At 49.4% G+C, this 16,739-nt stretch overlaps 2 protein-coding genes across 6 annotated transcripts in view; both read right to left on the reverse strand.

The window, feature by feature from the left end:
* LOC102453681 (N-acetyllactosaminide beta-1,3-N-acetylglucosaminyltransferase 2-like) lies at positions 1-6,715 on the reverse strand. 5 transcript variants are annotated; one of them, XM_014576861.3, is made up of 3 exons: positions 6,578-6,715; positions 4,937-4,975; positions 1-3,353 (listed from the first exon to the last, which is right to left on the reverse strand). In XM_014576861.3, the coding sequence occupies exons 1-3, from the start codon at positions 6,586-6,588 to the stop codon at positions 2,147-2,149; spliced, it is 1,257 nt and encodes a 418-aa protein (XP_014432347.2). In that variant the 5' UTR covers positions 6,589-6,715; the 3' UTR covers positions 1-2,146. The 5 variants fall into 5 exon arrangements, with proteins under 5 accessions (XP_014432347.2, XP_075795160.1, XP_075795161.1 ...); XM_075939045.1 differs by lacking the exon at positions 6,578-6,715 and adding an exon at positions 4,140-4,226 and having other exon boundaries at positions 2-3,353; positions 4,825-5,563; XM_075939044.1 differs by lacking the exon at positions 6,578-6,715 and adding an exon at positions 4,140-4,475 and having other exon boundaries at positions 3-3,353; positions 4,937-5,562.
* Positions 6,702-16,739, reverse strand: part of TSGA10IP (testis specific 10 interacting protein) — a 24,325-nt gene continuing 14,287 nt past the window's right edge. The window contains exons 6-8 of the mRNA XM_025188041.2: positions 7,736-7,835; positions 7,209-7,375; positions 6,702-6,847 (exon numbers count right to left, since the gene is read on the reverse strand). Coding sequence (XP_025043826.2) covers positions 7,214-7,375; positions 7,736-7,835 — 262 coding nt within the window. The 3' untranslated portion in view covers positions 6,702-6,847; positions 7,209-7,213. The remainder of the gene's footprint in view (positions 6,848-7,208; positions 7,376-7,735; positions 7,836-16,739) is intronic.

A 16,739-nucleotide genomic window follows, 5' to 3' on the forward strand; every position in this document is an offset into this window, starting at 1 on the left:
GATAGTTCGGAATGGCTACGTAGTTCGAACTATCTAGCCCGTGCCGCGTGTAGCCGCGCGGCACGGGGTTCGCACTAGCCGGCTTTTAAAAATGGCGGCGCCGGCTTTATGCTAATGAAGCCCGGGAAATTCAAATCCCGGGCTTCATTAGCAAGTTCGGTATGCATACATTACCCCGCTAGTTCGAACTAGCGGGGTAGTGTAGACATACCCACAGAGAGACTGTAGCAGAGCTGGGAATGGAAACCAGAATTCTTAGGTCTCAGCTCTGTGTCTTAAAGCCAAGACCAGCCTTCCTGTCTCTTACAGGGTATGTCTACACTGCGGGCTAAAGTCAAATTAAGATACGAAACTTCAGCTATGTTACTTGCGTAGCTGAAATCCAAGTAGCTTAACTCAGCTTTTGGTGCTGTCTGCACAGCAGGAAGTCGAAGGAAGAGCACTCTTCCTTCAACTTCCCTTACTCCTCGGCTGTGTCTAGACTGGCCAGTTTTTCTGGAAAATCAGCCGCTTTTCTGGAAAAACTTGCCAGCTGTCTACACTGGCCGCTTGAATTTCTGCAAAAGCACTGATTTCCTACTGTAAGAAATCAGTGCTTCTTACGGAAATACTATTCTGCTCCCGTTCAGGCAAAAGTCCCTTTTGCACAAAGCTTTTGCACAAAAGGGCCAGTGTAGACAGCTCAGATTTGTTTTCCGCAAATAAGCCCCGATTACGAAAACGGCGATCGGGGCTTTTTTGCGGAAAAGCGCGTCTAGATTGGCACGGACGCTTTTCCGCAAAAAGTGCTTTTGCGGAAAAGCGTCCGTGCCAATCTAGATGCTCTGTTCTGAAAATGCTTTTAACGGAAAATGTTTCCATTAAAAGCATTTCCGGAAAATCATGCCAATCTAGACGCAGCCCTCATGAAATGAGGGTTTCAGAAGTCAGAGTAAGATGCCCATTATTTTGAAATTATTTCAAAATAACAACCTTGCTATCTAGATGCGCACTCTGTTATTTCAAAATAACATGAGTTACTTCAAAATAAACGTGCAATGTAGACATAGCCACAGTGAACAAAGACTGTATCTATGGTATCACTACAGAACAGCATAGCTCAGGCAACAGCAGGGTGAGGGAAAACATTCCCTACCAGCTTGTTACTGTCTAGCAGGAGGCAAACGACAAACAAAGACATGCAATATATCACAGCCAGCACAATTCATAGACAGCGCTGTAGTTACTATGTACCATAATTTACCTGCTGTGAGATGCACCATGTAAAGTTTGTGGTGTTGCCCATTTTTGATCCAAGCAAATAGTCAAATTTCAGGGCTCAGGAGGTGTTCTAGTTAACAGGAGATATTGGTGATATTCAGGTATTTCTTTGATGCAATCTTGATTATTTATAAGAAATGTACAACGCCCTGCTTCTCTGAATGCAGGAGGAACCAAGAACAAAAAGAGAGGATTTCTGCATGTTGCCAATGAATTGCATATAAAAATGACCACTCCAGTTGCAACTCTAGATAAGCCCCAAGATAAGTCTATGCACCCCTTACAGGTAACAACGTCTAATTCAATGTGGGGTCAGCATGGATTGCGATTGGAGAGCACCTCCTTCAGACCTCCCTGTCCTGTTTTCTGCAGCAAAGAGCTCCCAAATGCACACTAGGGCACTGGGGGAAGCATCTACTCTGAGGGGAGAGTGCCCCCTACTGAGCCATTCACTCCTCCAACATGGCAACACTGGCATTGCCATCTTCATGGGTTTGAGCCCCACCCATGCCCCCCACACCCTGGACCATATTGGCACCAACACCAGCTTTTCCAGGGCTGGAGATGGCATCAGCTGAAGGTAGGGAGTCTAAGACATCAGCTGAAGGTAGCGAGGTGGAGTGGGTCCCAATGGCTTAATCAGCCTCCAGATTCTGGGATTGTGGGATTCAGAACTGGACCTCTACAAGTGCAGCAGTTCTTGGAGTCAACATGAGGGAGATGTAGCCATGCATGAATGGAGGAATATCCTCCAGGAGGCAAAGACAGCCTTCAAAGATCACTGGTCAACCAGTTAGCCAAGATGGTCAGCCAATATGTCCGCCAATGAAAGCTAGAAAACCAAGATGGCCACCAAAGAAAAGTAGACAACCAAAATGCCCATAACCTAGCAGGTCAAAGCAGGGTCATGCAGGCCTCGCCACAGCCGAATGATATCCTGGGGTTTCCTGTGTTCCACCAGGATGAGATCTTTATAAGCACACAGATCCTCCTGTCCCTCATCCTCCATGTTGAAAGTCCAGAAACCAGGATGATTCTGTGGCACAAGCCCCAGCTCCTCCAAGCAGATCCCCAGGTAGACGTTGTTGATGGGGAAAAGGGGCAAGTGGCATGAGGCCTCGTAGAGCTGGGTGGCCACATCCCGTGAACAGAGGAACCCTCCACCCCCCACATAGGGCGGGTAGGTGCCTTGATAGAAGGACTCAGGGACATAATACTTGTGTTTGCTGTCATGGACTGGGGCAGCATCTTGGATGACATGGCCAGTGAAGAAGCCCCGTTGAGGGGTAGCATTAAGGCTCCCAGTATAAGCCACAAGAGCATCCACCCTAAGAAAGACATCATCATCCCCCAGGAAGATGAACTCCACGCTGGGGCAGTGTCCCTTTAGCCACCCTAGGAATAGGATGTCTTTTAGGCTCAGATTGTAGAAGGTATCCTGGAAGTCCCAAAGCAGGAGATCCTTGTTTTTCCGCCTCTCTAACTGCAGAAGTGCTTCCAGATCTGGATATCTGTCCCCTGACCCCTGCCTGCCCAGCAGGAAGAGAGTCTGCACTGTCACATTCCTCACCAGCCCTGTTTGGCCCCAAGTCTGCCGGATGGCTTGACGTCGGTCAAAGTTTGCCAATTGGGACCTAACAGCCACCAGCAGTTGGGTCCCATCTGAGCAAGCCTTGTCATCCGCTGGCCCAATGAGCAGTGTGTAGTCCCTGCAATGCATGGACAGGACGAAAGCCTGGAGCTGGCTGGGATAGGAGGAGAAATCTGCCAACTTCTGGGAGGCCCCATGGAAGCTCTCTCCACACGTCCCTGGCAGCATGAGATTGAACTGAGCTGTGACATTCCTCAGTATGGGGTTGTCCAGCTGGGCCATGTAGAGCTTTAACAGGTGCCAGAGTGGGAGGCCATGGAGGTCCATGGGCTGCCAGAGCTTCATATGGCCCCCAATGAACATTGTTCTCCTTGAAGTCTGCAGGCTGAGCGGCCTCCTTGAGAGCATCACCACAGTGTAGAGTATCACATTGGCGACTAAGACACAGGCCAGCCAGACATAGACTTTGATGTAGCCAAGCTTCATGGTGTGTGGAGGGGAGCTGTAGGGCAAGGAATGGAAGGGGTTAGAAGCAGTGTTCCCTGAAAGCTGAGCAATTGGACGACTGCCAAATGCCACCCAGCGGATTAGCAGAAAGCCTATAGAATGTGTTTCTACTGGTGTTCCACATCTGCACATGCCTCAGTGAACATAACAAAATTTATTCCACACATGGAAGGAAAAAAAATAGAGGGAACATTGATTAGAAGGTACATCCTAGTGGTAAATGAGGGATCCCCCTGTACCACCGAACACCCTTGACAGCTCATTCCCTCCAACCCCAGTCAACTACCCCCGCCCCCCACAGCCGATCCATTACTTCCTTCTCTGTCATCCCAGCTGGTCAATTACACACTCCCCCACCCCTGATAATCCCTCACAGTGGATCAACTGCCACTTCCCACACACACACCATGAGGACTTTTCAGGTCTCTGCTTCACACACACACTAATAGCCCCCAATGGCTGTTCAACTACCACCTGCGCACATACACAGAACCTTCGCACCAGAATCATTCAACTCCACCCACCCAACAGCCTGACAGCCCCCCCCCCCATAGCCACTCAGCTATCCCCTGCACCCGTACACACATCTTAACAATCCTCATGGATGTACCTGGTATCCCCACAAACTCACAATGACAAATCCACTTCAGTACCTCCACATACACCCTGACAACCCTCTCCCCCAAACCTGACAGATACCCACTGTCATTCAGCTACCCTCCATAATCCCCATGGCATTTCAGGTACCCCCATACACACCTCTGCCCTTTGGGAGACTTACATGGCACTTGTGCTTCCCTTAGTTCTCAGAGCATTTCACCAGGTGGGTTTGTCTCTTTAGAGCCATTGTAGAGCAGGAACCAGAAGCCTGGAGACGGGAGGGGCAGCAATAACAGAGTTTGGGGTCCTAGCCTCCCTGCTGTAGCCACTAGCTGCCATTCCTTTCCCAGAGCCAGGCTAGAACCCAGGGGTCTTTGTTCCCAGTCCCCTGCTCTAGCGACTAGACCTCATTTTGCCCCTAGAGCTGGGAGCTGATCGTCCCTCCGAAGTGGAGCTCATCTCAGCTTTCAGTGGGTGGGACAATGATCCGCTCTTATCTTGAGGCAGGTGCAGAGTCCTTTATGAGGAGGGGAGAAGGAGAATAGGGGGACAATAAGGTCAGAGAGCCACGCAGCAAGTTGCAGCGGGATCAGTATAAACCGGTTCCTAAGCATTCATGGTGCTAATATTGCTTCCCAGCCTGCCTCCTTTGCCCTCCCCCCTCCTTGCACACACATATTTGCCACAGGGCAGGGGTGCGTCCTGGCTCCCTGTTCCTTCTGCTCTGTCACACCAGGTCTCGCTCTCCTCCCAGACTTGGAAATAGAGCCCAGAAATCCTCACTTACAAGCCCTCCTGTTCTAACCTACAAGACGCCACTCCTGTCCCAGACCTGTGGACAGAACCCAGGAGTTCTGTGTTCATACCTGGCCAGGACAGAGCTCTGTAAACAATCAGCAGGGAGGCAGGCATGCTCTAGCCAAGATCCGGGCTCCACATGCTCTCCGAGCCTTGTTCCCCAGATTGAGTGCGTCTCACCTGGATTGTGGGGTGGGAGACGTCAGTGCCTGTGCAGCCCTGGGGAGCGGGAAAAAGACAGAACTAAGTAGTGGCGAGGAGAGAAATATTAGACGAGCCAGAAGAGAGGGCTCTTGGGAGGCAGTCGGCTGCCTAGGTAGGGAGGGGCAAGGAAGCCTGAAGGGAAGGGACGGTCCAGGGCTGTGCTAAGTGGAGCAGGGAGCTGAGGGTATTCTGGCTGTGGGGGAGAGGAAGAGAAAATCCAGGGCTGTTCTGGAGCACTGGGGGTGAGGGGATCTGGGGTAGTGAGGAATGAAGGAGGGATCCAGGGCTACAGAGACGAAGGGGGATGCAGGTAGGAGGGAGAAGGGGTCCAGTGGGAGATCTGAGGCTGGGGAAAGTGGAGGGGAGAATCTAGGTTTGAGAGGGACTCAGGGCAGGGGGAGGAGCGGTGCTTGGGCAGTAAGGATCTAGGATAAGGGGATCTGGGGTTGGGGCAGCACGGGAGACCCCAGTCTGAGAGTTTCCCTCACCCCAACCCACTGATTGTAGTACTGACTGTAGTACTGCAGTGCTCTTTCCTCCCCAAGCCATGTTTTCTCCAGCCATGGTCTATGACACTAGGGTTCTGTCTCTCCGGGCTTGGGTACTGCCAAATCGCTGACAGCATATTTGATGTCTTAATTGTCCCTACAGCTGTGTTCCCACTATCCTCCTCCCCCCCCGGCCTGTTTTTAATTTCATCTGCCAGGGACCTGTCCCTTCCACAGTCCTGTGGTTGCTACCAAATATCACCCCACAATCCTCATATCACCAATGCAGCAACACCTGCCTGAGTCTGCAGGAAGCCTGAGCTGATTGCTCTAGGAAGGTTGAGATGCTCCAGGTTTCTCAGTGAGGTGTTAACCCTGAAAACTATACACCCATCAGTTCATCAGGGCAGTGACTCTCTCAGGGTATGTCTACACTACCCCGCTAGTTCGAACTAGCGGGGTAATGTATGCATACCGCACTTGCTAATGAAGCCCGGGATTTGAATTTCCCGGGCTTCATTAGCATAAGCGGGGAGCCGCCATTTTTAAATCCCCGCTGCTTCGAACCCCGTGCAGCGCGGCTACACGGGGCTCGAACTAGGTAGTTCGGACTAGGGTGCCTATTCCGAACTACCGGTACACCTCGTTTCACGAGGAGTAACGGTAGTTCGGAATAGGAACCTAGTCCGAACTACCTAGTTCAAGCCCCGTGTAGCCGCGCTGCACGGGGTTCGAAGCAGCGGGGATTTAAAAATGGCAGCTCCCCGCTTATGCTAATGAAGCCCGGGAAATTCAAATCCCGGGCTTCATTAGCAAGTGCGGTATGCATACATTACCCCGCTAGTTCGAACTAGCGGGGTAGTGTAGACATACCCTCATTGTGTCTGTGAAGGGCCCAGCAAAATGGAGCATCTGCTGTCAGCGTCCATGCAGTACACAGCATAATGGGCACCCTGAGTTTAGTCGGGGTCTGTGCAGTGCCTGGCACGGTGGAAGCACTGATCTCACTGGGAGGTCTATGTAGCAGATAGCACATTGGGGGCCCGAATCTCAGCCAAAGCCTCTCACTGACACTTCTATAAAGATAACAATAATAATAATGACTCCCAGCTTCCTGCTTTCTTCTTACCACTGGGCCATATCCTCCTTCCAACGCCAGGCATAGAACCCAGGAGTCCTGGCTCTCAGTCTCCAGCTCGTAACACCTCCAACTCACTTTGTTGCAGTAATCCCAGTAAGAAAAAAGCAAACTCTGTTCTTAAAGACTCATTTATTTGCTGGTACTTTGCTTCTCTCACTCAGGGAGCTGAATGTGACCCTTCTCCGTTCCAGACGGGGTTATTCTCAGGCAGTATCCAAAGAGTCCAGAAGAGACTCTAACCTCTTATTGAGCAGCAACCTGTCAACAGGACATGAACCAAATGAACCACTAGATCCCCCTTCCCTCCCAGAGAACTAGGAGTTCTGAGAAGGAATGGATGAAGCAGGAGGATCAGCAGGCCCTGTGCTGGGAGATCTATAGATCCTGGACAAAGAGGAATGATGGATCTATAGAGGCTGGAGTACCCCATGGCTGTCTGAGACATAGCGCTTGGAGCCTGGACAGCCAGGTGACGAGCTATAGGGGCCAAGACAATGAGATCTACAGGGCTCAGAGCGGTAGGATCCAGGAGAACTCTATCAGACCTGGAGCAGTAGGATCCAGGAGGGATCTACAGGGTAGGGGGTTGTATAGGGCCCAGGATTGCAGGATCCAGCACCTGATCTAAGAGAGGCTCCGTGACCTCCCCTGTGTGGTTCTGCCAGCTGTCCTGGAAGTGCTGCCCTTGGCCAGGCGCCCAGCATGTCTCCACAGCATCCCCTCATCAATGCCCAGTGCTGCCAGCACCTGGGAGAAGCGCCGCTCCACAGCCAGGCGGGCGTTGGTCTGTGAGGTGAGAGGCAGGGACACCATTCGCATCAGACACAGAACTGAGCTGGGCTCAGGCTGCCCAACCTCAAACCTTTCCCAACTGCGTAGCAGGGACCTCCTCCAGCCAAGACAGCAATAGGGGGAGTCCACAGCCAGGAGTAGAACCCAGACATCTGGGCTCCCAGACTCCCCGTCCTAACCATTAGACTGCCCTCCCAGAGCTGATAGGATAGAACTGAGAAGTCCTAAGGGCTCATTCTCCCTTGTCTAACCATTAGACCCCACTCCTCTCTCAGAGCCAGAAATGGAACCCGGGAGTTCTGACTCCCAGCCCTCTCCCTCTGCTCTAACCCAGTAGCCCCACTCCTCTCTCACCTGCATAACACGCTCAAAGAGGTAGGGCCGACTCTCCACCCTCTCTTGGATCTCTCGCAGCTGGGCATCATACTCTGCCATGCGCTGCTGCTCCAGCCTCCTAGAACAACAACATAGAAAGGGTAAGCACAGTGAATCCCACCTCCAGTCATGCCCCTCCTCAGTGCCTGTTCACAAGGATGCTCAGGGATCTGCTGGATCCTCTGCCCCAGGGCATTTAGAATCTGGTCCAGTAGAGTTGGAGGATCCAGGGGGAACTATAGAGTCTGGAAGAACCAGGCAATCTATAGGGTCTGGCCCATTGGGACTGGGAAATGCAAGAGGCTCTGTAAAATCTGGGAAATTGTGGGAGATCTATAGGATATGAGAGATCTGGAAGCTTTATAGGGCCTGGGTAAGTGAGGGGGTAGGTGATCCCGTGGGACCTTTGGGTTCTGATCTGGATCTGAAATCTGCCCATCAAGCTTATCTTAAATCTTCTCTTTTCACTTAAAAAACAACAAATAGTCTGGTAGTACTTTATAGACTAAGCAGCCTATAAAGTACTATTTTTTGTTAGCACTCAAAATCTCCCAGTTTAGCTGAGATAGCCTCCAGGGACAGAGAATGATTCTGGGAGATTCCTGGTGAAAGTGGGAGGGTTAGCAAACCTAATAGTGTACTTAGGTTTTCAGAAAGCCTTTGACAAGGTCCCTCACCAGAGGTACTTAAGCAAAGTAAGCTGTGATGGGCTAAGAGGGAAAGTGCTCTCATGGACTTCTAACTGGTTAAAGGATAGAAAATGAAGAATTATCAGTTTTCAGAATGGAAAGAGGTAAACAGTGATGCCCTCAGGAATCTGTTCTGGGACCAATCTATTCACCATATTCATAAGTGATTGGGAAAAAGGGTAAACAGTGAGTTGGCAAAATCTGAAGATGATACAAAACTACTCAGTATAGTTAAGTCCAAAGCTATAAAGGGATTTCACAAACCTGGATGACTGGGCAACAAAATGGCAGGTGAAATTCAATGTTGATAAATGCAAAGTAATGCACATTAGAAAACATAATCTGCAATATAAAATGGTTGGGTCTAAATTAGTTATTACTACTCAAGAGGGAGATCTTGGCATCATTGTGGATAATTCTCTGAAAACATCCACTCAATATGCAGCACCAGTCAAAATGGCTATCAATCATGGGAATCATTAAGAAAGGGATAGATAATAAGACAGAAAAAATCTTCTTGCCTCTATATTAATCCATGGTAGGCCCACATCTAGAATACTGAATGCAGATGTTGTTGCCTCATCTCAAAAAAGATATATTGGAATTGGAAAGGTTCAGAAAAGGGCAGCAAAAATTCTTAGGAGTATGGAATAGCTACCATATAGAATCATAGACTACTAGAACTGGAAGGGACCTTGAGGGGTCATCAAGTCTAGACCACTGCCCTCATGGCAGGACCAAGTGCCATCAAGATCATCCTTGATAAATGCCTATCTAACCTGCTCTTAAATATCTCCAGTGTTGGAGATTCCACAACCTCCCTAGGCAATTTATTCAATGTTTAACCACCTTAACAGTTAGGAAGTTTTTCTTAATGTCCAGCCTAAACCACCCTTGCTGCAATTTAAGCCCATTGCTTCTTTTCCTATCATCAGAGATCAAGGAGAACAATTTTTCTCCTTCCTCCTTGTAACGCCCTTTTATGTACTTGAAAATTGCTATCATGTCCCCTTCTCAGTCTTCTCTTTTCTATAACTAATCAAGCCCATTTCTTTCAGTCTTATCATATGTCATGCTTCCTAGACCGTTAATCATTTTTGTTGCTCTTCTCTGGACCTTCTCCAATTTCTCCATATTTTTCTTGAAATGTGGTGCCCAGACTTGGACACAAAAGTTGTCCCACTGGAACTTAACATACCTTAAGGAGTTGCATACCTTAAGGAGTTGCATACCTTAAGCTGAGCTGCTGGGTCTACTGTAGACCTGGCCTTAGATTTGTACAATTAAGCAAAGAAGTGAAGCAAAGAAACAGAGGATTTGGAAAATATGTCAAACGTGAAAATGGAAAAGTACTGCTGGAAAACAGTGGAATCATTAGGAGATGGCAGTGATTTTATGAGAAGCTGCTCAATGAAAAGAACATGATTAAAACATTGAGGGAAGTTTCAGAGGGGTAGCCAAGTTAGTCTGTAACTGGAAAAACTTAAAAAACAATGGATAGTCTTGCAGCACCTTAAAGAGTAACAAAACATAGATGTTGCAAGTCAATTTGTTGTTTTTTAAGTTTATTGAGGGAAGTATCTGCCAACAATAACCTCACAGGACCTCTCCTCATGATAGGGATGCAAACAGCGCAAAGATGTTGCAACATGGGGAGGATGTGGGACAATCAAGCATTTAAAGCATTAGGCTGTGAGGGAATGAGAACAAAGGCAAACTTCTTCAACTTAATTCTCTGTCCTGGAAAAAAGCCTGAGGCCTGGAGAAAGATCACATTGGTCCCTAACTTTATTCAGAAAGGAGATGTGCAAGAATGTCCTCATTACCAACCCATCCTGTTAACAAGTCACATGAGGAGATGGCTGGAAAGAATTATCCGCAAGATTTTGGGAGAAACTGCTGCATCAAGTAAGCATCTGCTCATTTGGGTCTATGCCAGGAAAGCTAACAATGGATGCAGTGTTTGCAACCCAAATATTGTAGGAGACATAAAGGGAAATGACATTTTGTTGTGTTGTGAAGACGTATATGAACTAGAAAGGGACTTAGAGGGCTAGGGGACTGCATTAGAAGAAAATGGCTTACAAATCAGCCAGCAAAAGATGGAATACATGCAATACTTTGTTGAGTGGCACAATGAGAAGCCAGTAAAATTAGATGGTATAAAGTATGTGCAATAATTAAAATACCTCGGTTCAGCGCTGAGACATGATGGGAATATAGATGTGGGTGTTAGAAGTAAGGATGTAATAGTATAGTTGATTAACCGATTAACTGATCAGCAAAAGCTAATCAGTTAAAGCTATAGACTACATGCATTTACCCTCCCTCCCACCAGTAAATTTTTTTGCATGTGAGCCAGCAGTCTGGCTCAATCTTGGCTTACTCTGGATCCGGGAACTACCCCTGTTGCGGCTCTGCATTTAAGGTGTATTAAGAGCCAGGCGGGCAAGCAGCCTGACTCAGTTCTGGCTCACTTTGGGTCCAGGAGCTCAGGCCCCCCTGGACTGGGGCTGCTGCCACCTCTGCTGCAGCTGCCATGGCACGCTTCTGCCTCTATAACAGAAGCAGCAGCCCGGGGGCGACAGGCATCCGGACCACGAGGGGATCTGGTTTTGAAACTGGCTCCCCTCATGGACCAACTCCCACCTGGAACCCCACACTGTTGCCTCTGATATAGGGGCAGCAGCATGCCATGGCAGGGAGCTCCTCGGGGGTGGGGCTGGAGCATACAGGCTGCCAGCCCCACCATTGGGGACTATAGAATAGTCGAGTAATCAATAAGAATTCAAGAGGTTAATTGACTATTCAATTAACCAATATTTAAGAACTCTAGTTAGAAGCCACATGAAAAATACTTGGTGTACATGGAGGAAGTTGACAGGAATTGTCTTTTATACAAATATCCCAAGTATTCAAAATGTGTAAGATCATGATTAGCCCAGCCATGATGCATGGGGTCAGAATGTTGGCTAACGAGGAAGAGAGAAAAACAACTACTTCATGCTGCCAAATAAGAATGCTCAGCTGGACACTGGGTAAGACGAGAGCTAATAGATTATGCAGTGAAACATGCTGTAGGTAGCCACCACCCCAGAAAAGTGGAGGGAGAATCTGTTGAGATGGCTGGGTCATGTGAGACGACAACATGTGGGATATGGTAGCCAGAGACAAGAACTACTAGTCAAAGGACAAAGATCACAAGGAAGACTCACGAAAAGATGGTTAGAGATGCTTAAGGTTGGACATTATTGAATTTTTGGTGCGAACATGCAGAACATTGTTGCATCCACTGTTGTGTGTTTGCCCAAAATTTGTACAAAGTGGGCCAAGTGAGGTGTCTATTGAAAGCTGATGCTTTGCTGATTCTCTTTATACTATTCCTATGCCTGTATGATTTTTTTCTTTGAAGTTATGACTATTGGCTGTGTACTTATATTTCAAATGTTTGCTTCTGGAAAATATCAAAAAGCATTGCCCGGCTATTGTGAAATGGTGGCTACTTAAGTGAACAGCAGAACTTCACTGTCAATGGACCTTACAGATGCAATCCACATCTAAGGAATTTCCCTGTGAACATGCAGACCAGAAGACGATTGTGGTAGACGATTGTGGCTTGCCTAAAAAGGACATGGACAGGTGACTTGCTCATGTGACAAATTCCATTTTGGGAGGCACTTTCACACAGGGAGAACAATGGAATTCCCTTCACCTGGGCAAGATTATAAAAAGGACCCTAGGGGTTCCTCCATCTTTGCCTTCACTCCACCTCATCACTTCAGAAGCAGCTTTGGTATTAACTGGGCCCAGAAGGACTAATGACCCATCCCAATAAAGGATGTATTCCAGACACTTATAAGACAGCAGACTTTTCCATCTCTGCTACAAGCCTGCACCAGGAGCCTTGTAATTGGTATATGTAATATAAACTATGAGAAGTCCTGCGGCACCTTAGGGTATGTCTACACTACAAAGTTAATTCAAACTAACAGATGTTAGTTCGAATTAACTTTGATAGGCGCTACACAGGCAAACCTCTAGTTCGAACTAGCAGAGCGCTTAATTCGAACTAGGTAAACCTCATTCTACGAGGACTAACGCCTAGTTCGAATTAACTAGTTCGAATTAAGGGCTGTGTAGCCACTTAATTCGAACTAGTGGGAGGCTAGCCCTCCCCAGCTTTCTCTGGTGGCCACTCTGGGCACCACCAGGGAAACTCGTCTGCCCCACTCCTGGCCCCGAAGCCCTTAAAGGGGCACGGTCTGGCTACGGTGCCCATGCCAGGTACAAACCTGCCAGCACCCAGCCAGCAGACCCTGCACCTGGCATGGCACGAACCAGCCACTCACTGCCACCCAGCCCTCCCCCTCTTCCCGGGACCAGGCTGGCGGCTCCCGGGAGCCTGCCCAGGTCCGCAAGAGGTGGACACCCACCTGGTCTAGTGCAGAGATCGTGGACCTCATCCATGACCTCCGCACTAGGCACAGGAAAGTGGCCATCTAGGGCAGGATAGCTGCCAGCCTGGCCACCCAGGAGCAGGTTTGCATGACAATTAGGGTGGTCCAGTGAGACCCCCAACCCTGAGCTCTGAGCTTAGAATGGCCGTGCTGGGTAAGACCAAAGGTCCATCTAGCCCAGTAGCCTATCTGCCGACAGCGGCCAACACTAGGGACCCTGGAGGGGATGGACCGAAGACAGTGACCAAGCCATTTGTCTCGTGCCATCCATCTCCAGCCTTCCACAAACAGAGGCCAAGGACACCATTTCTACCCCCTAATAGCACTCCATGGACCCAACCTCCATGAATTTATCTAACTTCTCTTTAAACTCTGTTCTAGTTCTAGCCTTCACAGCCTCCTGCAGCAAGGAGTTCCACAGGTTGACTATTTGCTTTGTGAAGAAGAACTTTCTGTTATTAGTTTGAAGCCTGCTACCCATTCATTTCCTTTGGTGTACTCTAGTCCTTCTATTATGGGACCTAATGAAGGACTTTTCTTTATGCACCCTCTCCACACCACTCATGCTTTTATAGACCTCTATCATATCCCCCCTCAGTCTCCTCTTTTCTAAGCTGAAAAGTCCCAGTCTCTTTAGCCTCTCTTCATATGGGACCTGTTCTAAACTAAAGCATTTTAGTTGCCCTCCCCTCTCCCACCCTCTCTCTTCCCCTCTCCCACCTCCTTTTCCCAATCTCCCCCAGTTTTGTTCAATAGAGTTTCTATTTTTGAACACACGTGTCCTTTATTTTGTACATCAGGAAGGGGGGGCTAGGGAGGGGTAAGTGGAAGGAGGTGAGGGAAGAATGGGGTACGAGCCCCCAATGGGGAGGACTGGGGTGGCTCTGCGGGCTCCTCGGGGTGGAAGCTCTCCTGCAGCCCCCCAATTGACCCCCCCTGAATGGCAGCCTGTGGCAAGTGCAGCCGGGCTGATAGCTGAGTGCTGTGATGTGCCGAGTGTGGGCACTCAGGGTTCTCCAAGCCAGGACTGCTTTGCAAGCGGGGAACCCCTGAGAACTGTCTGTCCGGGGTGGGGGTCGGGTCCTTTTAAGCACAGCCCTTGGCTAGCCTGAGAAAGCAGCTCCACGCTCTAAGTCCTAATCTGATGCCCTGCCGGCACTGCTTCCGGCCATCCTTAACCTCGGTTCAGGGTCCACTCAATGTGGACATGCTAGTTCGAATTAGCAAAATGCTAATTCGAACTAGTTTTTAGGTCTAGATGCACTAGTTCGAATTAGCTTAGTTCGAATTAACTAATTTGAATTAAGTTAGTTCGAATTAGTGCTGTAGTGTAGACATACCCTTATAGACTAACAGATTTATTGGAGCATAAGCTTTCATGGGCAAAGACCCACTTTGTCAGATGCAACTGACAAAGTGGGTCTTTGCCCACTAAAGCTTATGTTCCAATAAATCTGTTAGTCCAGTGTTTCCAAAACTGTGGTCTGCTGCCTGGTACCGGTCCATGGAAAAAAAAATACCAGGCCTCAGAAATTTTTTTGCGAGAGAGCCCGCCTCGCTGCCCCCAACACCCAAGATGCAAGCCATGCTGATGCTACCTCCAGGGACCACAGAGGTAGTGTGGGCTTCTTGCGGGGTCAGGGGTCAGTTCTGCAGCTGCGCGCCAGGTCACAAATGTGTGCAGGCTGCTCTCCCCTCTGCCCCAACAGCCAATGCAGTACCTAAAACACCAGTCCATCACGCACTGGGGACTTTGTTCCGTTGCTGCCTTCCTGCGTGTGTGGGAGTGGGTCGGGATCCGGGACTGCGCCGGCTCTGGCTGCTTGGGCGGCGTGTGCTGCTGTGGGGAGTGGAGGAGCAAAGCACACGCTGCCTGAGTGGTTGGGGCTGGCGCTGTCCAGGACTTCCCCATCCCCCACGCAGGAAGGCATCAGGCGTGCAATGGATTAGCGTGTCAAATACTGCGCCGCTGTTTGGGGGACGGGAGGCAGCCCACGCACTTCCTGGGTCTTGGCAGCTACAGGATCCCCAGGTATCAGTCCCTGTCCCCTCCCCGCCAGACGGCCACAAGTACTCTGCCCCAGCACCCACAAGCCCCCCATCTCCTGCCCCAGCACTCATTGACACCCTTCCCCAGAACTCTGTCCCAGCACCTACAAGCACAGATGGGACCACATTAGTGAGGTTTGAGGGGTTTGGAGGGGTTGTGTTTTTGTATCTCACTTATGTGGCCCCGACTGACTTTTCTGTAGGCTAAAGTTGGCACTGGAGGCTTTGGGAGGACCAGAAACAATTTATTTGCATATTCATAATTTGCTTAATGAATATGCAAATATGCAAATAAATGGTCCCGGTCCTCCAAAAGCTTGAGAATGGATTTGCTGATCCCCGGTGTCAAAAAGTTTGGGAACCCCTGTGTTAGTCTATAAGGTGCCACAGGACTTCTCATTGTTCATGCAGATTCAGACTAACACAGCTACCCTTCTGATATATGTAATATGTTTTCTTTAACAATTTTACTCTCAATTTCTCTTTCTTTTATTAATGAACATTTAGATCCTAGGTTCTAAAAGACTGGCATAGTGTGCTCTTTTGGGTAAGATCTAAGGTATAAACTGACCTGGGAATGTAACAAGTCCTTTGGGACCAGAAGAACCTCTTCAGATTTGGTGAGACTGGTTTCCATAACCTCTCATCTGTGTAAGGTTTGGCTCAAGAGAAGCTCAAGTGTCTGAGGGTACGTCTACACTACAAAGTTAGTTCGAACTAACGGATGTTAGTTCGAACTAACTTTCATAGGCGCTACAGTAGCGCTCCGTTAGTTCAAATTTAATTCGAACTAACAGAGAGCTTAGTTCGAACTAGGTAATCCTCATTCCACGAGGATTAAGCCTAGTTCGAACTAGCTAGTTCGAATTAAGGGGTGTGTAGCCCCTTAATTCGAACTAGTGGGAGGCTAGCCCTCCCTAGGTTTCCCTGGTGGCCACTCTGGCCAACACCAGGGAAACTCTACTGCCCCCCTCCCGGCCCCGGACCGCTTAAAGGGGCACGGGCTGGTTACGGTGCCCGTGCCAGGTGCAAGCCTGCCAGCACCCAGCCAGCAGACCCTGCACCTGGCACGGATCGAACCACCCACCCGATGCCCCCCAGCTCTCCCCCTCTTCCCGGGACCAGGCTGGCGGCTCCTGGGAGCTTGCCCGGGACCGCAAGAGGCGGGCACCCGCCTGGGCTAGTGCGGACATCGTGGTCCTTGTCCACGATCTCCGCAGTAGGCACAGGAAAGTGGCCGGCTTGGGCAGGATAGCTGCCAGCCTGGCCACCCAGGAGCAGGTGTGCATGAAAATCAAGGTGGTCCACTGAGACCCCCGACCCTGAGCCCTGAGCTTACAATGGCCGTCCTGGGTCAGACCAAAGGTCCATCTCGCCCAGTAGCCTGTCTGCCGACAGCAGCCAACCCTAGGGACCCTGGAGGGGATGGACCGAAGACAGTGACCAAGCCATTTGTCTCGTGCCATCCCTCTCCAGCCTTCCACAAACAGAGGCCAGGGACACCACTCCTACCCCCTGGCTAATACCACTCCATGGACCCAACCTCCATGACTTGATCTCACTTCCCTTTAAACTCTGTTCTAGTTCTAGCCTTCACAGCCTCCTGCAGCAAGGAGTTCCACAGGTTGACTATTTGCTTTGTGAAGAACAACTTTCTGTTACTAATTTGAAGCCTGCTACCCATTCCTTTCCTTTGGTGTCCTCTAGTCCTTCTTTATGGGAACTAATGAAGAACTTTTCTTGATGCACCTTCTCCACCCAACTCCTGCTTTTAGAGACCTCTATCCT

This window comes from Pelodiscus sinensis, chromosome 11 (genome assembly GCF_049634645.1).
Source record: "Pelodiscus sinensis isolate JC-2024 chromosome 11, ASM4963464v1, whole genome shotgun sequence".
In the NCBI taxonomy this organism is placed as follows: domain Eukaryota; kingdom Metazoa; phylum Chordata; order Testudines; family Trionychidae; genus Pelodiscus; species Pelodiscus sinensis.

Coding starts and splice junctions, on each gene's coding strand:
- LOC102453681 (XM_014576861.3), bottom strand. Junction 3,354..4,936: donor TCTCCCACCCCACAATCCAG/GTGAGACGCACT, acceptor CTTGCCCTACAG/CTCCCCTCCACACACCATGA.